Source organism: Cornus florida, unplaced genomic scaffold (genome assembly GCF_030987335.1).
Source record: "Cornus florida cultivar Cherokee Brave unplaced genomic scaffold, ASM3098733v1 CherokeeBrave_3.0.0_Hap2_Chr05, whole genome shotgun sequence".
Lineage (NCBI taxonomy): Eukaryota > Viridiplantae > Streptophyta > Magnoliopsida > Cornales > Cornaceae > Cornus > Cornus florida.
Window position 1 is genome coordinate 59272753 of NW_026775575.1, and position 23938 is coordinate 59296690.

The window sequence follows — 23938 nt, forward strand, 5'->3', positions numbered from 1 at the left end:
ATCTATGTGCCCTAGTAGGTCTAGGTACTCATACCCACTTCATGTGCGATTTGCATGTTACCTTCTATTCAAGTTGAGGCAGACTTATAGTCCAGTGAGCATCCTATAGTGTGTATATATATGTATGGACGATTTAGCTATTGTTGAGTTAACTAGGATGTATACGTGTATCGGGTCTCTATTTGGATTGTAGTAGAGTAGAACTTGTTCGTGGGCCTGACCCACTATTTTTTTTTAGGTGTTCGACAGTTCCAATCTTAGAGATTATTCGTGTTGAGCAGAGACAGTTATTCACTTTTCCGACTACGTAAGACTCTTCTTTATGTTTTAGTTTGGGTTTTCATTACAGTTTAGTTTTTTGTCCAGTTGCGATATTATTAGGGGTCCACTAGATGGATTCCCCAGTTGTAATGATATCGGAGGTTTTGAATTATTCTATTTAGAGGATGATTTATTTACTAAGTTATGAATTTATTATTTAGTTTCTTTCAGCTTAATTATTATTTATTCTTTAATTTTTCTTGTATTCTATGCTTGTTTATATACTTAATTGTTTGGTATCCCTCGGATCTGTGTTGATCACCCGTGGCTCTAGAATCGAGGGGTATCACAAGCGGTGTCTGTGTGCCTTGGTGGTGTTGACAACGTAGAGAAAACAGAGAACAATGACGCGATAGAGGGCAACGGCAGCGGCAGAGAATAACGACGTGGTAGAGGGCAGCGGCGGCGGTAGAGAACAACGGCATGGTAGAGGGAAGTGGCGGTGGCAGAGAATAGCGGTGCAGAGGGCAGTGGCGGCGGCAAAGAGCAGCGAAGAGGATGATTAAACCAATTCATATATATATCAATTAATTTACAAATAGGACTCATCTCCTCAATTAAACCAATTGATATATATCCAAATGGGACTTATCTCCTCATCTCCTCAATTAAACATCTCCTCAATTAAACCAATTGATATATATCCAAATGGGACTCATCTCCTCATCTCCTCAATTAAACCAATTGATATATATATATATATATATATATATATATATATATATATATATATATATATAAAGAGATGGAGTTTAAACAGTCCGTGTGGTCCTCCAACCCATTCACCAGCACCGAAAACGATTCTTATTCTTACAGTGCTCTGTACATGGATATTCCTGGGATTTTTTTTTCTCTTCACTGTATTGTAGTTGAAGAAGATGGGTTTTGGGTACCTTTTTAGTCGTTTCTCATCATATTATTATTTTTTATATATTTTATAAAATGTGTCACTAAGGGCATTTTAGTCCAATTTTATCCTAAATGTGTAAGGAGGACCTATTTGCATAAATGTCATAGTTTAGGGGTGTTTTTTGCACAAAAATGGTGCAATATGCACTATAAGCATACTTCAAGGTGTTTTTTGTACTTGACCCTATTATTATTAGTACCGCTACTATTATTCTTATATATATATATATATATATATATATATATATATATTGTTATAATTATTATTATTATTATTTTTAGTATTGTTATTATTATTATTAGGCAAAAGTGCAAAAAATAAATAATATGAACTATAAATTGCACAAAAAATAAATAATATGAACTATAGCTTAATTGCAAGACGCAGTCGCGAAGTGCATTATTGATATTTTACAAATATGATATCTTATAACTTTTACAATAAATAAATTGGTGAGGATAAATAAGTAATTTTGACCATATGATAAACACAAATTGACGTCCGGTCACCCAATGGGTCACATTGTAACTTTAGGGCGTTTCTTTATATTTTTGCCTATTAATTTGAGACATACAGTTGATAAACTGAGGAAAGTTGAGTTTTGCACTTGCCAAAACTGGAATCTACTAATCCAGTGGTATGCGACAAACCGAGGAAAGTTGTGCGGAGATGGTTTTGTTTTTGGGCCGTTGGATCGAATCCAGTGGCTCCCTCCCTTGTGATTCGCAACTGGTGTATCCCTTAGATTCGCAGCTGACGTGTATATATCATAACACCAATTCATATAGGTTTTCAAATTGTAATCTTCGACAACATCTCAGCCACCACCCACCCCCACGCTGTTCTGTTCTGGTCAAATCTGCCGGTTGCTGTATTGTGTGTTCCGATCATCTTCGCCGGCGTTCTCTCTGTTTCTCCACAGACACGAGCAAAGACCACAACTTTCTACCTTTTTCGCCGTTTGCTGTTCTGAACAGATCTGCCGGTTTTATACTTACCGATTGTTTATTCCGATCAGCTTCGCCGGGGTTCTCTCTGTTTCTCCACAGACTTGAGGGCAAAGATCGCAACTTTCTAGTTTCAATTGTGTTCTACCTGTCTCGCCGTTTCAAATGTGTTCTGATCAAATCTGCCGGTGCCGGTTTTTTATACATACCGATTGTCTATTCCGATCAGATTCGCCGGCGGTGTCTCTGTTTCTCCACAGACGCTAGTCGACCTGTCTCGCCGTTTCCCCGCAGATCTGCTTCCGATCGTCTTGGCAGTCGGTGTCTCTGTTTGATGAGGTTTGCATCATCAACCGCTATTCTAATAGGCTAAATCTTATCTTTGTTATTCAAATACAAATAATTATTTATTGTGTTGATATTTTAAATAAATTTATTTTTATTTTTAGGTTGTGTTATTTTACCTATATAAGTCTTTAATTAGAACCATCCAAAGAGAGGAACAATTCTGAAGTGAATTCAACTTTGTTGATGGGTTTTGGGATTAAAAGGTGCCGGAATGCACAGAGACAGTCTGCCGCTGCTGAAATCATTGGCAGTAACGAGGACCTGGTGGTGGAGATCCTTGTGCTTCTGCCGCTGAAATCTGTGGTTCGATTCAAGTCGGTCTCGAAAACATGGTTCTCTCTAATCTCCGGTCCTACTTTCCCTCTCCTCTGGCAAAAGCGTCAACGACATTTCCATGATCCCAAAATCTCCGGTCTTTTCTTCACCTCTGTATCCCGGAAGCAAATCAAATACATTCCTCTCAAAGACACAGATGATGTTGGGAAAAGCAAGTCTTTAGCTCGGTTTCCCAATATGTATACTGTGGATATTACAATCATAGACGCCTGCAATGGTTTTCTACTCTTGTGTTCAGAACCAAACTATATGCCCCGATCTTACCAAGTTTACAATCCTACTACCAAGCAATCCCAAACACTTCCCTGGCCCTTTTCCCTTGCTACATATCCTCGTGACGACCCTCTATATTTGGCTTTTGATCCTTCCAAATCAATTCATTACAAAGTTGTTTTGCTCAAGAGATTACTCAAGAGATTACGCAAGGGCAATGGTTTGTATCAAATTCATGTTTATTCGTCAGAAACCAATGCATGGGGGACGCCCTCTGATGATCATTATTCTTTCCCCTCAGTGGACTTGGATAATGGAGTCTATTGCAATGGTTCAATACATTGGATTTCCCTCTGGACAGATGAACCTTCCAAATACTTTGATGTTGATCAAGAAAGATTGTTTCCAATGCCATCTTCACCATTTCCGGAAATTGATCATTTCGGGGAGTCTAGAGGTTATTTGTATCTTACTGGGCGCAGTTTTTTGGGCACCAGATTTGATATTGAAGTCTCAGAGCTGGAAAGAGATTACTCCAAGTGGTCATTGAAGTATCGACTTAACTTTAACATGATGCTTAATTTTGTATCACAGGAGATGATCGCACCGCAAACAATGTCTGTGCTTGGTTTAATTCATGGAAAAGATGAAGGAGATGTGTTTTTGGTGTTATTGGTGGGCACTAATATGATCATCTCCTATAACATTAAGGATGACACATTTAAGAAGCTTCATGATGTAGTACACCATCCTGGTTCTTCGCAGCAGCAGCTTGGGGGGTATAAAAGCTGTAGGATCCATCGATACATTGAGACACTCCTCTCAGTTTGACCAACAATACATTTTACTTTGATTGGGTGTTTGTTTCATTGTTTTGTAACTTTTAACTTCAATTTCGAAATCAGTACTTTACATTAGCAATGTTTGTTAAAAAGGTTTGTATAATGCATGGTTATTGGAACTGGATTTGCATAATAAGAAGTAAATATTGAAATTAACACGGGACATTTTATTACCATGAAACAGAATTCACAATAAAGTTGGGAATCAATTGCCTTGTGCCCCTAATTGTTAGAAAAGATTATACTGCTCGCTAACAATGAAAATTTTAGAAGGCAAGACTAGTATCAGTACATATTTAACTTAAAAGTAAAAATGATTACTGTTTTGGCTACGACAGCAAACATCACGCTTTTAAGAAGTTTCGGACTTGTTTGATTTATAATTCTAAAAACAAGAATTCAGAACAGAAAATAGTTTTTTGAAAATAGATTTCTTTTATAATTGATTTTTCAGAAAATTGAACCAAACAGAGTTTTTTTGTACAGTATTTTATTTTTAGTTTTCTATAACATAAAACTGTTCTTGAAGTTATAAACTAAGCAAGGCCGAATGTTAACATAAGCAAGTTGATGTTATATTATAGAATAAGAATAATTAGTATTCTGATACTGTTCCTTCAAAATGACAGTATTACCCTCGGAGGAGCCCAGAAATTGTCTTTTTGCCCCTTTCTCGACTCTGATCCTGTCCCCGAGCAACAATTTGGTCATTTTGACCATAGTACCCATGTCCTAACCAACGAGCATGAATAAATGATCAATTAACAAAGTCATGCGTTGGATTTACAAGGTCGGGATGCATTATTAAACATTGCTTCGTTCCCAAACTTACAACTTTGATAATAAATAAGTTTAGTTATCATTACATGCCCAAGATACATCAAAAGCAATCCCAATTGAATATAGATACCACTTTTGTGATCCTTAAGGTCCTAAATATAATACTATACAAATGATCATCATTAACTATGCATTAGTTACAAAATTATTGAAAGATGCTCCTGTCAATCTTAATTATATTTGTGAGGGTCGGTCATCAACAAAATTATTTCCATGACCTGAAAAATGTTAAAGGAAAGGGTGATCACGGAAGTTTAGTAGAAAATACCTAAGACGCCAACTACTATTATTTTATTGTTGTTATTACAACTATTATTATTATTATTATTGATATTACTATTAGTTATATTATTATTATTATTATTATTAGGCAAAAGTGCCCAAAAAAAAAATTATTATTATCATTTGGTTGTTGTTACAACTACTAACAGTATTATTATTATTATTTTTCTAGTTGGTACTCAACTACACTTGTCTCTTTTGAGACTTGAACTCCTAACTTATTTTTGAAAAGTAAGAAGTTGATACCACTAGGTCATTGGCTCGTTGATATTATTATTATTATTACTATTACTACTATTCTTATTGATATTATTATTATTATTATTATTACTCTTTTAGTATTGTTATTATTATTATTAGGCAAAAGTGTAAAAAAAAAAAAAAAAAAAAAAACCTATTGTTTAATTGCAAGATGCCTTCATGAAGGGTATTATTGGTATTTTTCAATTCTAATATCTAATAGCTTTTACAATAAATAAATAAGTGAGGGTAAATAAGTAATTTTGACCCTCAAAAATTGACAACTAGTCACTGGATGGGGTCATATTGTAACTTTTTGATAGATTAGTGTTTGATATGTAATAAGAATAATCCAAGGGAGTTTACTATAATTTTAAAATAGTTCAGGAATTTACATTATATTTTTGCCTAATTAATTTGAGACATCCGATAGAGGAACAGTGGTATGGGTTTTGTACTTGCCAAAGTAAGAATCTAAAGCTGTGTAAGATCGTTTTGGTTTGGGGCGTTGGATCAAATCCAGTCGCAACTGGTGTATCCCTTTGATTCGCAACTGGTGTGTATATTATAATGTCAATGTTGCATGTATATATCATAATACCAATTCCTAGGTTTTCAAATTGTAATCTTTGACAATATCTCAGCCACCGTACCCCACGCTCTTCTGTTCTGGTGAGATCTGCCGGTAGCTGTATTGTATATTCTGATCAGCTTCGCCGGCGGTGTCTCTGTTTCTCCACAGACGCGAGCAAAGACAACTTTCTACCTGCCTCGCCATTTCCCTTGTGTTCTGATCAAATTTGCTTCCGATCGTTTGGCCGTGGGTGATGAGATTTGCATCATCAACCGCTATTTTAACAGGCTAATTCTTATCTTACTAATTATTTATTGTGTTTATAAGTTAAATAAATTTATTTTATTTTTAGGTCGTCAGCGTTGTATTAGGATTTCACACTTTGCCGAATTGTATTATGATTTGTTATTTTGTCTATAGAAGTCTTTAATTAGAACCATCCAAAGAGAGGAACAAGTGTGAAGCGGATTTGATAAGCACTAAAAAAAAGTGCACATTTAAACTTTTAATCTTGAGAATATTAAGACATTATTCTATCTTATTTTTTCACTTTAGTCTAATTTTATGTTTTTCTCCTTTTTAAGTACTTAGTCCTAAAATAAGCCAAATCAGCTGAATTAGAGCATTGGAGGAAGCAATCAAAAGTCTAGTGAAAAGAAGGAACAAAGTCGAAGCAAAATGATGGAAATTATCCCTGTTTAATTGATCGAACCATGCTATGATTGATCACGCTGTGATCGTTCCAAACATGCCTTAATGGATCGAGCTTTTATCTTTATCCTTAGGAAAAATTTCCTCTTCGATCAATCTAATCTTTTCTTCGATCGATCGAACCCCTTAATCTTATCCTCATAACCACTTTTGTTTTTTTCCCCGTAAATATCTCAGCCTTTGTCCTTATCCAAATAAGTGCGCCTCCATACTTCGATCGATTGAAGCAACAGTATGATCGATCGAACTGCCTCAAAAATCGTGCAAAACTGATTTAAAGCCCAATTGAAGGTGTGTTCATGGTGCAATCATTTGGAGGTTCTAGTGCACAAGGTCTAACCATTTGGGGTGACATTTGAGCTACTTATATAAATGATTTGACTATTTTTAGTAAAGAGGTTAGTTAGTTAGATATAGTGGTTAGAGATTAGAGAGAGAATATACACATTTTGGGGAGGATTTTTCCAATTCTAGGGTTTCTATCGAGAACACCAAGAGGAGGAAGATGAACTCGACCATGAAGAGGGCCCTTGAGAGTTGGATGACAACAACCATGAGTGACTAGACCATTCTCTTGGGACTAGAGATAGCCCTAGGCTTGCCTCCTAAACTTTAATACTTTGTAATTAGTGGAGATTTGTAAGGTAATTATTGTATTGATCTCGTGCTTATATAAATCTTGTTTCTACATGATTTATATGGTTTAATGTTTCCAATTAATCTTTCAATTCTATCCATATGTCTATGTGTGATGGAATGGATGATTATGAGTTTACACTTGATTCTTTACATTTGATGCATGTCTATGTGTATTAAAATAATGGATCAAGTGTTGGTCAATGCATGGTGCTTAATTGATCACTCTTGTATTTTATTTGATGGATTATGCTTATTTCTTGATGGTTTGTGCTACCTCATTAGTTTAATTAGTTTAATTTCTTTGTCACCAGTATAATTGTAATGTAGTTGCTTTAATTTCCTAGATAGGTAGACAATTTATTCCTATTGTTTGATGATCCATGCTTATGAGTGCAAGTAGTATATTTATCTAGACTCTTGTGTGCATTAATTGTGGGTTTCATTGAATAGTTAATGGCTTAATTTGATAGGTTGTGCTACTCACTAAATTGATTAAACAATCTATGCTTATTTTGTCATCCATGTTTAGTATTTCAATTAATGGCACACATACTTGTTTCACAACATTTAATTCCTCTAATTTGACAAATATTAGATATTTAGTGAGGTAAAGCTTAGAGGTGAACTCTATGTCCCAAGACCCCTCTCTCATTCTCTACTCTTCATTTACTTGAGCTTATTTTTTTATTGCATTATTTTTAATTAAATCATAGTATAACTTAACCAACAAACCACTTACTTTGATCATTCGACCTACTACCCGAATTTGTTTCCGTAGTACCTTGCAAATCCCTTAGGACAATCATTTTTCACTTATACTACATATTATAGTGTTAAGTGATTTTTATAAATTTTAAATGTGGTGGCCACTTCACACACTCACACTTTTTACATCATTTTGAGCACAAGGCCCGAGCCACACCACGTTTTTGGCGCCGTTGCCGGGGACTAGCAATGCCGTATTATGAATTGAATAGGAATTAATACTCTTTTGATCCTTGTTTTTATTTTATTTTTATTGTGTTTCTCACTTTGTTATTTTTGATTGACTAGGTACTTGGAGCAAAGGGAAGCAAATCAATGGAGCCTCGAGCAAAGCTTAAAAAGCAATCAAAGTATAAAAAACATAAAAAATTAAATTGCAAAAGCAAAGCAAAAAGGCTTAAAAATTCTTGAAATTGCTTAAGGATCCTTGTGAGCATTTTTAAACTCCTCTAACTTAATTAATCATCGGCCCGTGTGGAGGCATTTTATTTTATTGTTGATTATTGGCCCGTGTGGAAGCAACTTAATTTCTTGCATTGTTGAAAAGCATGGGAGTATGGGAACAATATGTGTAGAGGCTTTGTGTTAATTGATTTGTGTTGTGGAAGGGAAGTTTATTTGCTATTTGTTGTGTTTGTTGTTTGTGTTGACTTGCATTGTACATGCTTGGTGGGAGATCACTTAATCGCCCTCTTGTCCTTTTGAATCTTCATCTCGACTAAATTGTGCGTAATCCAAGGGATAGGGGTAATTCAAGTGAATCCATTGTATCAATAGACGATCATATTGAAGACTTTGTTCATGTAGACCAATAAGACATGCTTCATCCTAATGTGCAACAACATGATAATATGCACATTCCTCTCGGTATGCCTAGACCTCTTACTGCTCAACCACAAGACCAAATTCTATTGGGAATGCCAAGGCCACTTTTTGTGCCACCTCCACCACCCATTATCCAAGGTAATAATGAAGCTCATGAAGGGCAACCAATTGCAAATCCTCCCATTACTTTAAAAAATCATTATGTGCCTAATAAATATAATGCACCCACATGCATTCGTCTTCCTCCATTTAGAGCACATCACTATGAAATTAAGTCACAAACCATCCAAATGCTCCCAAACTATTTTGGACTAACCAATGAGGAACCATATAAGCATTTGGATGAGTTTCTTGAAATTTGTTCCACTGTGCAATACATGGACATGCCAGAAGAGGTATTAAAGCTTAAACTATTTCCATTTTCCATAAAAGATAAAGCAAAGTATTGGTTTAATAATTTGAGACATCTTTCCATAACTTTTTGGGCGGAAATGCAAAAAGAGTTTTTGAAGAAGTACTATCCCGTTTCCAAAACCAATGCCATGCGTATTTCTATTCGTGAGTTTTCACAAGGGGATGGGGAGATGTTACATGAAGCATGGGAACGATTGAATGACTTATTTAAGAAATGTCCTCATCATGACATTCCTAAGTGACAAATTGTCCAACATTTCTATGAAAGTTTGTCGGACACCCATAAAGGTATGGTTGATGCTTCAATGGGAGGGTCCTATTTGGATAAGCATGATGATGAGGTGTGGAGATTGTATGAAAGCATGAGTGAAAACTCAATGCATCGATCATTGTCCTCTAGAAATGGTAGGAGTGCAAATGTAGGAGGGAAAAAAAATTCTAGCTTATATCAAGTGGAGAATTCTAATGACATAGTTGCCAAGGTAAAGTCTTTAGCTCAAAGGTTTGATTAATATTTGATCAATCAAAATTCAGCCCATCTAGTGTCTTCTTCCCCTCATCATCATCATTCTAGTGAGTCTTGCATAACATGTTCAAGTGTGCTACATACTACTTCCAATTGTCCTGATGGACATGTGCATAATGAACATCATGAACAAGTCAATGCCGTATTTGTGAATTAAGGGAATAATCCTTATGGCAATCATTATAATCCCGGGTGGAGAAATCAACCCAATTTCTCTTAGAAAGGCCAAGGGGAAGGTTCAAACCCTCCCCAAGGTGGTTTTCAAGGGAATTACATTCCACCGCACTTGCAAGGCCAAAATTCTCAAGGTTATCAACCGCTTTATCAAGCTACCAATGTGAATCAATTTTCAAATTCTCAAGGTCCCAATCAACGATCTTATTCTCAAAGTCATCCTAGAAGTCCTGATTTTGAGGAAAAAGTTCTATCTGCTTTAAGTATTTTGGAGGCCAACACTCAATTGCTTCATTCTCACTCACAATTAATTGCCAAGCTAGAAACCTAAGTAGGGCAAATAGCTAGCACATTGAATGCAAAAGAAAAAGGGAAAATGCCTTTTAATCCCGCACCTAAGCAACAATTCGTAGTGGAGACAACTTCCCAAACGGAAGGTCCTTCACTTTAGCAAGTTAATGCGGTGACTACGTTGAGAAATGAAAAGGTGATTGATAATCAAGTTGATGTTTCTAATAAAGAAAGTAAACCGGTGCAATCTAGCGTTGACACCCCTCCCATTTCACATCCTATTCCTCCTCACTTAGTAAAAAGGACCCCATTATTGAGAATTCATCACCAAATGTTTTTGAGAAATATTTTGAGCCAAAGGCTCCATTCCCATATGCTTTGAAAGCGTCCACATCTTTTGAAAGACAACAAGGCAAAGTAAATAAAATAATTGAAGTGTTTCGGCAAGTTAAAATAAATCTTCCTTTCGTAGATGCCATTAGACAAATTCCGGCTTATGCAAAATTTTAAAAAGATTTGTGCACTCTAAAGAGAAAGAACAAGAGCCAAGTACTAAGGAAAGTTGTCCTCATCGAGTAAGTTAGCTCAATTTTGCAACATAACACTCTCCCCAAGTTCAAAGACCCCAGTTCACCTACTACATCTTGCACTATAGGTGACCATGCCATTAATCGGGCTTTTTTAGATTTAGGGGCAAACGTGAATCTTCTTCCATACTTGGTGTATATCCAATTGGGTTTGGGTGATTTAAAGCCAACATCAGTAGTTTTGCAACTAGCCAACCAATCTATCAAAAAGCCTTGGGTTATAATTGAGGATGTTTTGATAAAAATTGATAAATTCTTCTTCCCGGTTGATTTCGTAGTCATTGACACGGAGCCGGTTGCCAATCCGAAATGCCAAATCCCCGTTATCCTTGGCTGTCGTTTCTTGGCTACCGCCAATGCCAACATAAATTGTAGGACGGGGATAATGAAGATTTCTTTTGGCAATATGAAGGTGAAGTTGAACATATTCAATTCAACCCCTAATTTAATAGACAAACACGAAGAGGCTTATGTTGTGGAAAATGTTGAAAAACTTGACTTGCTTTCTCTTGTTGAAAAACCAAGGGTTTTACTCTCAAATGAATCTTCAAAAGATATTGTTTTGAAATGAAATGTAAAAAGGGCATGGAAGCCCAAAAATCTTTTTGACCTAAAACCATCAAGTATACTTGAACCGAATCTAACGATTTCCTTCGGGAATGATTTGTTGGGTGGGGTTCAAAGTTCATTTCACCCCATTGAGAAGGGGATGTCCAACAAATTTTTTGATCTAGGCTAAAAGAGCTCAACATCTTGTTAGAGACGTTAAACATAAGCATTCGTAGGATTTTCAAATCCTATTTCTCTTTCATTTCTTTTTGTTCTTCATTCTTGCATCGTCTAAATAGGGTTCAAGGTTACCCACTCCTGTTTTGAAACTTTACATGGGATTTGTTGCACTTTCATCTCAAAATGAGGCATTTAGTGCCAGTTCAATTGATCCAACAATGCCTTCGAATGATCGAAGTGCTTTGTGATCGATCTTATCACTGCACTTAGAAAATAATTTGAAATTCTGCATATTTCAATCCTCTGTCCCATCGTGCGAACTTTCTGTTCGATCATTCCAAGTGCACTTTGATTGATCCAAGTGTCCCTGTGATCGATCTCACTTCCATACTTAGAAAAATTTTGAAATTCTGCAAATTTCAAGCCTTTGTCCCATCGTTCGAACTTTTCTGTAGATTTCAGGCCTCTGTCCCATCGTTTGAACCATTGGATCGACCAAAGGTTCGATCAATCCAAGCCTGGTCGTTCGGAGTCCTACCTTTGACTTTCTGTTGACGTTGACTTTTCATTTTTATTTTTATCTTTTATTTATTCAAAAAAAAATTCAAAAAGATTTGTAATTTTCAAAATTCAAAAATTTTTAAAAATATAATTGTCGTTTTGCAGTTCGATCGATCTGAGCACTTTCATGATCGATCGAATGGACTATGTGATCGATCACACATGTCGGGAACAGTTTTTAAAAATAGATCCAATGGTCATTTAGATCATTCTAATGATCGAACAAGCCCTTCTCCTCTCCTCCCGAAGCTAGCCACCATCTCCTCCGCCTCCGGCGAGGTTCCCGACGCTCTAAATCTCTATTTTCGATCACATCTTCCCTCTCTCTCCACTTCTTTCATCGACCAAGGTAGGTTCTTCCCATTCCATTTCAATTTGTGTTTTATTTTGATGTGATTTTGATAGTAGAATGTTAGATTTTTGTATATATATGCGTCCATGTTGCCATTTTTAGATTTTCAGCATGTGTATATATATATATGGGTGTGTGTGTGTGTGTGTGTGTGTGTGTGTGTATTATGTTTTATTTCCAAATTTAAATTTGGGGTCACGTGCCGTTTTAAGTGACCAATCTTGTTATTTTGTGGTGTATAGGGGGTCACGAGCCTTCAAGTGACCATTGGCCTTCACCCCGTGTCTTCCACGTCATAAAAGGGTGATTTTTCAATTTCCAACAAGTTCAATCGATCACACCAATGCTCTGATCGATCAGAGCACGATCGATCCAATACATGCCATGATCGATCCAAGTTGGATCGATCACATTTTTTTTATGATCATTCGAAATTCACTGCTTTGCAAATACATGCCCCTGTACCTTTTTTTGTGTTCCATGCTATCATATTCATGCCCAATGCCTGTGTTTTTCACATTGGTTGCATTTTATACTTATCATTTCTAGCATGTTTTACGTTGATTGATGTTATCAAAGTATCCTCTTTGTTCATTCATTGTCTAAATATGGCTTGCATCTCCACTTGCATAAATAGATTCATATGTTTCCTGCTGTAATATTTGTTTTGTGCATTATTTCAGAGTTGTGTTGTCTATCTTTACTTGATAAGCCTATTTCTATTCATTATGCTTCCATTTCTACATCTTATATACCACTTTCTGTTACTGACTTTAATTGGAAGTATTTTCTCTTTTTACAGGCCATGATTAGGTTCAAGACCACAACTAACCGAACCTATGGTCGTCGAGTTAGACTTAGGACTAAGGAACCAGTTCAGGCCCAGTCTAAGCCTTCTGATTCTTCTTCTGAGAGTGCTCCTTCCGAGCCACCTCTAGCACCTACTCCTGTACTACCACCACTACATCCAGCTGGGCCCGCTGTCGGTCCGAGACAGGGTTACCAGTAAGTTTGCGCGCCTGAGTGTGGTGCATGAGTCCAAAGTTGACGAGGACGCCTTCGCACATGCGGCCACGACAAAGTGGTCGTACAACGAGATCTACTGTTGGCATCTCTCACCCAATTTTGCTCCAGTAGCCAACCCTGTCTATCCAAGATTGGTTAGGCTCTTCTACCAGAACTTGAGGCTGAGTCCGAGTAACTTGGCTGAGCTGCAAACTACTATTGATGGGCATACTATCATTATCACTGTCGAGACATTAGTGACAGCCTCTCACTGCCCGTATACCTGTCCTTCAAGGGTTGATTACCCGATTCTACAGAGGCCATCCTTTGTAGACATAGCCACAGCTCTACATGGCACTACTACCGCCACTGATACTTATGTTACCCGGACCTACCTGCTCGACCGCATGTGGTTCTTTGATTCGGTCTTGTACCGAAATGTATATATATCTGAGCACAAAACCCAACGACGGCCGATTGCAAATCTCCAGTTTGTTAGACCGAGGTAAGTGATACAGTCGCCTTGGGTCTCGACATTGTCTTTGAGACTATATAGAAAATTAAGTTGATTCGACAGGGATTGACTACAGCTTAGAGTAAAGAGAAGAATTACGCTGACAGGAGGAGGAGATCCTTGTCTTTTGAGGTAGGAGACCATGTTTTTCTTAAATTTCTCCACGCAAGGGGCTTATGAGATTTCGACAAACAGGCAAGTTGTCTCTTAGGTTCATTAGACCATTTCAGATTTTGGATCACATTAGTGAAGTTGTTTATCGTTTGGAGTTACCGCCAGATCTGGATAGGGTTCACGATGTTTTCCACGTTTTTATGTTGAGGAAGTACGAGCCGAATCCATCACATGTTTTGAGGTGGATAGATGTTGTTGTTGATGATGATGTGACCTATGAGGAGGGTCCAGTCTAGATTCTCGACACCAAGGAGCAGCAGGTCTTACGGACCAAGACCATTCCATTAGTCAAGGTTTTATGGAGACATCACGGAGCTGAGGAGGCTACTTGGGAGCTCGAGTAGGAGGTTCGTTCTCAGTATCTAGGTTTGTTCGTGATCTCAGGCATGACTTGATTTCGAGAACGAAATCCTTTTAAGGAGGGGAGGTTGTGAAAACCGTGTCTTCTTTTTCTTTTCCCAGTTTTTCGGCATTCATTTTTTTTTTCTTATTATTTTGTTTTATTTATTTAATTATTTAATTTTTTTTTCGCGTAACCTTAGGGTTTTGAAGACCCGAGGTAGGGTTTTGAGTTCGGATTTGATTTTCGGCATCGCATGCATTCACCTTATTTTATTTTCATGAAATGTGTAGTTTCACTTTTGTAAAAAAACATGTTAGCTTAGTCTTTCATTTTGAGAGGTATGGATGCATAGTTTCTTCGGAAACATTTTTGCACTTTGGAGTGCTTTATATATTTAAGGTTTTGAGATATTTTTCTCTAGGGATATTTTTGTAATTTATTTTGTGAGATATTTTGGGGAAGGACCATTTTACAAGTTTTGGAAAGTGTGACAAGTATCACACTCTCATTGGACCACTTGTTGGCTTTGTGGTGAAGACACTTGGAAGCCTTGTTTGGTGACAAGTGTAGGGTGAGGATTCACCTATTTGTTGGTCTTTGGTTGGTACACTTGTTGGCTTAAGATTGTGACAAGTGTAAGCTTAGGATTAAGCCTTGTGAGGAGGCCTAAGATTTTGATAAGTGTAGGTTTATGATTAACTCTTGTGAGATGGCCTAAGATTGTGACAAGTAAAGGGAGTGGATATGTTTGTGTGTGAGAGTGGTAGTGTTGGTGTGTTTGTGTTTGGCTAACTGAGCTTTTGAGTTAGTGGGAAAAGATGTGATTTTTCATCTTCCCCACTAACCACCATTGTTGAGCTTAAAAACCCTAGACTTCTACCTTCATTTTGACCACCTTCCCCTCACCATCCTCACCATCTCACCTCACCATTAAAAGCATTTAGCTTCCTTGGATCATCATTTTGGAGGCCTTATTCTTGGATTTTCCCTCTGCACAACTTTTTTTGGATTCTAGAGAATCACATCTCTAGTGAGGTAGGGGTTGTAATATGTTTATCCTCTTAGTGTTTTTGTGATATGAAACTCTTGTAGATTATTACTAATGATTACCTTGTAAATTTAATACTATGTTGTTGTTAATTTAGTATTTGGAGATATGATTTAGTTGGATAAGTTGACAATGTTGTATTGTGTATTATATCACATATTGAGGACTTGACATTTTGTATGCCATTTTAGACTTGAAATCCTAAGACATGGTTTGTATGGCTTTAACCCTACTTGTGCATGGAAAGTGGCCTCATGCATTAATTACTTGTGTATAAGTTATGAACTTATTGTTGATCTTGGAAACACTTGGGACATTGTTACCTTTGACATGGCTAGAGTCCGGCTTCAATGCGGGAGGTACGAGTTCTCCCCAATTTAAAGTACGCACTCAGGTGGTCTCCCAGCGGGTTAGTGCCTGAAATAACCGCTTAGGTTTTAGTTAAACTCCGGGATTTAATGTCCAAGCTTTCCACTATTTGATTTTGCATTCAATTTCAAGTTAACAACCAATGTTTAATTGTGACTTGTGATTTTGGTAATTTGTGGTTTTAATGTTGTTTAGTATATTCTTGCATTGTGAATTTCATTACATAGTTCAAGTTAGGTTAGGATGATCCCTTAGTGCACCTTGAATTTAGACATTAGGTGGAATGATTCCATTGTATTTGTCTATGTTGAACTTGCAAGAATATTGAAACTTTAGGTTATACGCATGTTCATTTTCCTATTGAGTAATTTTAATTACCAACACTAGTTGACATTGTATTTTCAAGTAAAGAAGTTCTCTTCATGGATGGACATCAATCTTAAACTCTTATGTAGCTTGGTTGTTGTTGACACTTTTGGTTTTGTAAGCATGCAAATGTATGACATGTTCTCTTTTGATTCTTTTTTGCAAACCATGGATGTATGGTCTTTAGAAGCTTGTTTGGTTTCCTTTGATATGTATTAAATGTCCGTAAGTATTTGATTTTGATGTTGCTTTAACATATATGTAATGAGGCTAAGGGCCAATCTCTTTTGATTAATGGAATGTATGATGAAATTTTAGCATGTTATACTCTAGTAACCCATTCATTGTCAGGGGCGTTTTAGGTTGCATACTATTTTTGGTTCGAACCATAGGTGATTTGAAAGCTCATTTTTTTTATTTTTTTTTTGGGTGGGTGGTTGCTTCATAACTTTTTTTCAAAATAAATAATTTTTGCTTCAAAAAATAGACGTTTTCAAAAACTTCACGGTCGCAGCAAGCCCAGTCATGATTGATCGCAGATTCGGCGATCGATCATTGATTATTGCGATCGTTCGTAGGGCACCTTTTTGGTTCTTTTTCATCGTTCGCAAAACTTTGCAATCGATCGCATTTGGCACATTTCATTTCTAAAATTTGGATTTGGCTACTGCCCGTGGATTTGGCGATCGATCGCAACTGAGCACAGGTTGGTCGTTTTTTTTAAAACTTCGAGATTCCATATCTTCTTCATCCGGACTCCGAATCAAGCGATTTTTGAGTCTAACTTTGTTAATTTTTCGTTGTCTATCCATTGGTATGCACGGTTGCATCCAATTTTGTTTAAAAAGACCATGTTACCCTAGTCAAGTGCCTTATCCGTTTTAAAACTTAGTTTCCGCTTTTGTTTTCTTTTAAGTCTCGTGGCTTCTCGGGAAGTCACTTTTGGATCTTAGAGATGATATTCATAACTAGAGACCACTTCACTTTTCTTTCCCTTCCGTATTTGGGATACTTTGTTGGGTCAATTTCGGGTCACTTGTTAGATCACCGGGTTTTGTAAAACTTGGGCCATCACAATATCAACTTTTGGGAAAGAAGCCAGATTATACAAATGATATGGATTGGGAACTAATTGATAGGAAGACTCTTGGCACCGTCAGATTGACGTTGTCAAAGTCAGAAGCCTCAACATCAAAAATGAGAAGACAACAACTTCAAATACGAGGTTCGAGCACTGCTAATTCTAGGGCAGTTACCCGAAAGTTAGAGTGGCACAGTTACAGCGACCAGTAGCTCTGCAGGGAAGACCAAGTTGAAGTTTAATAAAGTTGTGAGTATGATTTTGTAATACCCCTAATTTTTGGAGCATTTAATTTATTATTTTAATTATATTTTAATTATTTTAGTTGGCTAATTGTTCTTATTAAATGATTAAGTGGCTATTTGATTAATTTGGTTAATTAAATTATTTAATGTGCATTACTTGTCATTATTTGTTTATGTGCAATTTGTTTATTTAATTAATTGGTTTATTTTATTTTAAGTAATCATGGTTTGGGCTAATTGAAGAAATTCTAGATAAGTTATTTAGAATTATGGCGCATGAGAAGGTGTATATATTAATAAATATATAAATATATTTATATGTGTGTGTGTGTATATATATATATATATATATATATATATATATATATATATATATATATCATGTGGATATTGATTTGGTAAAATAATATGTATGGGGATATTATTTTTTTTTATTATTATTTTTGTTAGTCTTAGGTTAGGTTTTGTTAGTTAGTATATATGTATATATATATATGTAATAGTCAAAAGAAGAAGCTTTTTACATATACGTGAGTTACAAAAGGGGCAGAGATCTAAAGAGAGAGGGAAGAAGAGGAAGAAGAAGGTGACCAAAGATATATATATATAGATATATTTATATGTTTGTTTCACTTTTTTTTTTTTTTTTTTTCCATATTTCTAGTTTTTTTTTGATTTTTCGAATTATTTTATTTTTGTGCCTCGGTTTGCATGTCATGCATCGGTTAGCGTACCACGAGAGTTCCGATAGTTGTTTTGAGTATTTCTTTGAGTTTAGGACTCTTAGAAATACATTTTGGGTCATTTTTTTATTTTTTGAATTTTTGGTCTGGAATGTCTTGAGTAGGTCCCATGCCCGGATTTACGTGTTTCAAATTTTTTTTTTTTAAACTTATTTAAATTTTTTTTATATTATTTGAAATGTATTTATGTGACTATGTCCTGAATGGTATCATTTTAACATATTTAGTGCATATTTTGGCTTAAAGGGCATTTTTAATCATTTGGTGATCAAGGTGGGTCCACCATTGACCAAGGCCATCACAAAGAGGACTGAGAGTCCATTTTCTGCATAAATTCTTCTTCTCCCAGCCACAAGCTCCTTTTCTCTAGACAGCATGTTTAGTGCATTATTAGGCCTAAAGGGGCATTTTAGTCATTTGGTGGTCAAGGTGGGTCCCACCCTTAACCAAGCCCACTTCATATAGGATCAAAGGAGTCCATATTCTGCAAATTTCTACATCCTTCTAGCCGCAGCTCCTCCTCCTCTCTTCAATTCTCTTTCTCTCTCTAGAACTCCATTTTCAAGCCCTTTTTCCTTTAATTTTTTATTTTGCCATGTAAGGCAAAATTGATGAGCTCATTGAGAGCTTCATTTTGATTGGAGCTGATTCTCAATTGGGCAACCTTGGACTTTCGAATTTGAGGGCTGTTTTTGGGGGTTTTGCTTGATTTGAGGTAAGGAGTTTTCTAAACCTCAATTCTTTTGTTCTTTGAATTCCTCTTCCAGTTGTTAGGGTTTGAATGTAGTAACATGATGATTGTGCTTTAGGTGGTTAAAGTGCAATTTACATGTTTAATTGAATAATTGTAAAGAGGTATGAATGTTTTGAATCAATACATGTTTTCTATGTTTAAGTTGCCATGGTTGTGATGCTGATTTTGTGCAAAAAAAAATGGTTATGTTTGCTATTTGAAAATTGCCATGTTAATTTACTTCCGAGGCATGAGTTACTTAATTGAATCATTCTAAAGAGGTATGAATGTTTTGAATCAACACATGTTTTCTACGTTTAAGTTGCCATGGTTATGGTTAGGTTTGCTATTTGAAACTGCCACGTTAATTTACTTCCAAGGCATGAGTTATAGAAGTGGGTTTTGATGTAGAAAATTCGAACTGACTTAATGGAGTAAATCACTTTTATTAGTGGTGGGTTTTTTTTTTAATTGTAATGGGGGTTTATGCATAAATTTGAAAACACAAGGGGGTTTTGTGATTTTCCCTTTTTATTCTTTTTTTTTTTTTTTTTGACTTCTCTCCAATCTTGATTATCTAAAATATGTACTGTATAATACTTGACCCAAGTTTTTGAGTTTTTTTTTTTTTTAATTAATATCGAATTACAATCCATGCTTACCACACAAAAATACACTGGTCGAAATAATATTGGATATAATTATGTAACAGTTCAACTATTTTCTATACAATTATTTTCCTAAATTCTTCAACAGATCAAGTGTCCAAACAAATAAACTATAATTGAGTGTACGTCGCTGAGTTTATGTTCTTGATGAAATAAAAGTCTAGCAACAATCAGCAGAGACTTGATAGTAACTTTTGGGCTGCCAGTCAAAAACATTTACTATTAGTATGCAAAAAGAGACTAATTTCACACTCCTTCGGTACGTTCCATATTAGTTGTCTACTTAAAAAATTATTGAAATAGACCTCTAATATGGGATATAGGTAGTATATAAGTATATAAAAGGAATATGATTAAAAATGACATCAAATGATTGAGATTCAAAAATAAAAGGTGGTAGTGAGTTAAAGTTTTCGAAATAGACAACTATTATGTGACGGAGGTAGTATGTTTTAGAGTTTACAGCATAAACGCGAAACTAAGTCACTTCAATCGTCTGTAGTGTAGATATATTTTCTAATTAGTTTTTGGCAATTGTTCTGCACTTCATACTGATCGGGTCTTGGAAAATGAATGGCCCATTACTTATTGGCTACAGAAGATAAGCATACTTCATCTATTTCACTTGATCACTGGCTGAATCAAAAACATCAACATCGAATTGCCCCTCTGGTCCTTCAATGTTTGTTATGCCTATTGCAGAGATATCCACCTGGAATATAGATATATCAAGCAATTGCAATCAGTAAAGCAGCATGATGCAATCTAAGAATATTTATAAAGCTTAAGAAGCAGGTCATACATATCAGAGATTAGCTATCTGAAAACTCTAATTGAAATTTTTTTTGCTATTTCACTGCTTAAATGGCAGATCAAACATCATTGTTTTCTTCTTAGGCCATCCGCAGTGGGCTCGCGGAAGGCCCTTTGCGCGAGCCAAACCAACTTTGGCAACTCCAGCGGGCTCGTGAAAATGGTAGGGCCCAGATTAGGATCGCGGGCCGGCTCGAGGTGCGTAGATTAGGCTCGCGGAATACCGTGAGCCGGCCCGCGATCGTGATAATTTTTTTTTCGTTTTTTCTGGTTTGAAACGGCGCCGCTTGGGCTGCCTTTTTTTTGTCCAAATGCAAGGCAGTTTCCAAACAGCGCCTTAAGGCGCTGTTTGGCAGATATTTTTTTTTTAAAAAAACCTAAAAATAGGTTCAAATGAGCTCTTTTTTTTGGAAAAAAAATAAAAAAAAAATATATTAAATAAAAAATATATTGTTTAGGCACTATTTATCGAAAAAAAAAAAATTATTTGGGCCAAAAAAAATTCAAAAAGCTTTTGTTTTATTGGTTTATTTTCCTTAAAATTTGTTTTCTTTTTTATTATTATTATTTTTGCTTTAAATTGTAATCCTTATTTTCTTATTCCAATTCATTATTTTTAATCCTTATTTTGTAATCCTTATTTATTTGGGACAAAATTAAATAAAAAAAAACTTTTTTACACTTTTTGTGAAAAAAAAAAAATTAAAATTACAAATTCATCTACTTATTCCCATAGAATTTTTTAATACTTATTTTCTTATTCCAATTCATTATTTTAATTTTAAAAATATAGCCGTTTAGGAAAAGTTAAAAAAAAAAAAAAAAAAAAATTTATTTATTTATTATTATTTTTTTCGGAGAGCGAAAATTCGGAGAGCCTGATGGAGTGCATGTTTTTGGAGAGCGAAAACTGCTGACGTGGCTCTTGGAATTGCTGATGTGGTTCTTGAAAAAACTGATATGGTGTTTTTAGAGAGTCAAAATTAGGAGAGGCTGGTGCGGATGCTCTTAGGATAGACATTCTATCTTTCAACATCAAATGTGTGTCAAATATAGATAGATGAATAGACATAAAGTAAAGAATATATAAATAAATACAATCCACAAATAAACAAAAAAACATAATATAACCAAACGATATGGCATTTTATCATATGGATTTATGTTAGGTATATGAGTCATGTATTGGCAATTTCCTACTCAAAACCTTGGTTGAATTGTGTCAAAAGAGTCATGACCTTAGATAACCTAGCTTTGATATTGGTGAGGCCCAAAGTGTTGGTTCAAACTTGTTTTTGAAAAATGACTTTTCAAAGTATTGAAATCTGAACAGGAGGTTCTAAACTAAAAGTATTTATTAAGAACAATGAGCATGAACTGATGGGTCAATCAATAGCTCAAAGGGCCCTCCAGTAGATTTCGATTGATTGATAAATCCATCAAATTTTTATCAAGAATTTTCTTTGAACTTCAGTAAGCCTCGATTGATCGAAAGGTTTCCAATATGTTTCAAAACATATTTCTATAAAAATTCAACTTACCAAAACATGTAAGCTACATATAATACCTAAAAATTTATAATGAGTCTATGGTATGACACAAGCTTTCGATCATCTAAAAAGGGTAAATACTTGAGAAAGAGAATATCTTTGTTTACTAAAAATCTAGGGTTTCAGTGTTCTACAAAAGCAAGATCATCATATTTTTGAGGCAAATCAATTCAACCAATCAGAATATTGAGCAGAACATTTGGACAACTTCACTGCATATTGGCAATGACATAACTCAGCAAACAAAGAATGTATGTAAGTTGCATGCTGATGTTAAGAAGTCTACTTTAGGGAATAAAAATTAGTCCATTAACATGTTATTTGACTTGCAGATAACGTGGAAAACAAATTAAACTATAGGGACCAGAAAATTAAATAAAAGACATTGTTCTCCCAGCTGTGAAATGGGACAAACATGGAGCAATTGTTTTCAATTACTGCACCCTTCAAGATTTTGAATAGACAATCTTTGCATCCCCTAATCCAGAACATAATGTGACAGAATGTGCTAAATGCGAGATGCATTCCACCAATATCTACCACCAATGATAGAATGCCTTCAAAAATAAAATAAAATAAAATAAAAGAACCACATCTTTTATTGTTATATGAAAGGTAAATTGTGGATCAGTATCGCAATATAAAAATTAATGAATGAAGCAAATTTGGCTGGTACCTTGGGACCACCTGGGTTATGAGTTGCTGTCAAAATGAAAGCTCCTGTTGGCTTAGATCCCTGTATTGAAATTTACAGAAGTTCATAGGTTGTGACTGACTTTTTAAAGTTACAAGATTCAAATCCAATAATCTTACATTTGAACCAATTCTTTCACGTATAACAGTTGATGCAGCAGGAATGGAGAGTAACCCATTATGACCAACCCCCCAAACATGCCTCACTCCATTAGCAGCTGCCATCTTAATTATAATCTACCATTTTTTTCGAAACAGAATTAAGTAGATCATATGAAAAGGTCAGGTCAGTAACCAAAGGCAACCATTATTCAAGGAAACATCTATTAAAATGTAACTGAAGGGCGTGATCAAGATAAACATTGTTTTGAAATTATAATTAACACCATATGCAATGAAGAAAAAGATTTTACATGTATATATATGTATTTATATTAGTGTAAGAGGGACCTTTATTCTGAGAGAGTGGAGTTGCAGTTGTAACACAGACTTTCTCCAACCTTCTTTGACAATCTCAGACATGGTAATATCAGTTCTCTCTCTCTCTCTCTCTCTCTAACTAAAAACACTCTTTAACTTTATTATATTGCTTCAGCAGAGTAAGGAAAAGAGAAAAGAGGAGAGGGATTCAACGAACCAGAAATGAGAATAAATAATTCCAAATAAAGACCAAACTTATTGCATTTAAGATCGACTTCTCTCTCTAGTCATTAGCCAAAGTCTTCTAACAAAGATTATAAGAAAAATGGGTCTTCCTATAATTCCTACCCTACCCACATGGTAGGAGACGATAGAGAATGTAGAAAATGCAGCCAATAATATACTTCAATAATACGTTCAAATGTTTAAAGTGAGGAAACCACAAGGTTGAAACCCAGTTCAACTGAGTCAATGGTTGAGCTTGAACCGGCAAGTTCGGTCTCTGTCCAGAAGAAGATGTTGCTTTGTGTCTCATGATGCTGTCAAGAGATACTTGGAGTACTTCGTATGAATTAGACGGGTTCAAACTTGGTCAGACTCGGGGAAAGTACCAATGTGAGAACTGCAACAAAGTATTCAGATCATTTCAATTTTCAAGCATTGGGTGGTCACAGAACTAGTCAAAAGATCATGAACAGCTTTAAAGGCCATGAAGATGAGTTGAAACAACCCAGAAATGATAATGC

General features: G+C 35.5%; 1 protein-coding gene and 1 non-coding gene across 3 annotated transcripts in view; one reads left to right on the top strand and one right to left on the bottom strand.

Moving 5' to 3' along the window:
- Window positions 1–1830: 1830 nt before the first annotated feature.
- Window positions 1831–23938, top strand: part of LOC132306575 (F-box protein At5g07610-like) — a 43216-nt gene continuing 21108 nt past the window's right edge. The window contains exons 1-2 of one of the 2 annotated variants that reach the window (XM_059804010.1): window positions 1836–2517; window positions 2730–4036. In XM_059804010.1, coding sequence (XP_059659993.1) covers window positions 1871–2517; window positions 2730–3906 — 1824 coding nt within the window. In that variant the 5' untranslated portion in view covers window positions 1836–1870 and the 3' untranslated portion in view covers window positions 3907–4036. Of the gene's footprint in view, window positions 2518–2729; window positions 4037–23938 lie in introns of those variants that run through there. The other variant, XM_059804009.1, reaches the window with a different exon arrangement.
- LOC132310666 (small nucleolar RNA R71) lies at window positions 9336–9439 on the bottom strand. The gene has a single exon (XR_009482669.1). It is a non-coding gene; the product is annotated as a small nucleolar RNA R71 (small nucleolar RNA).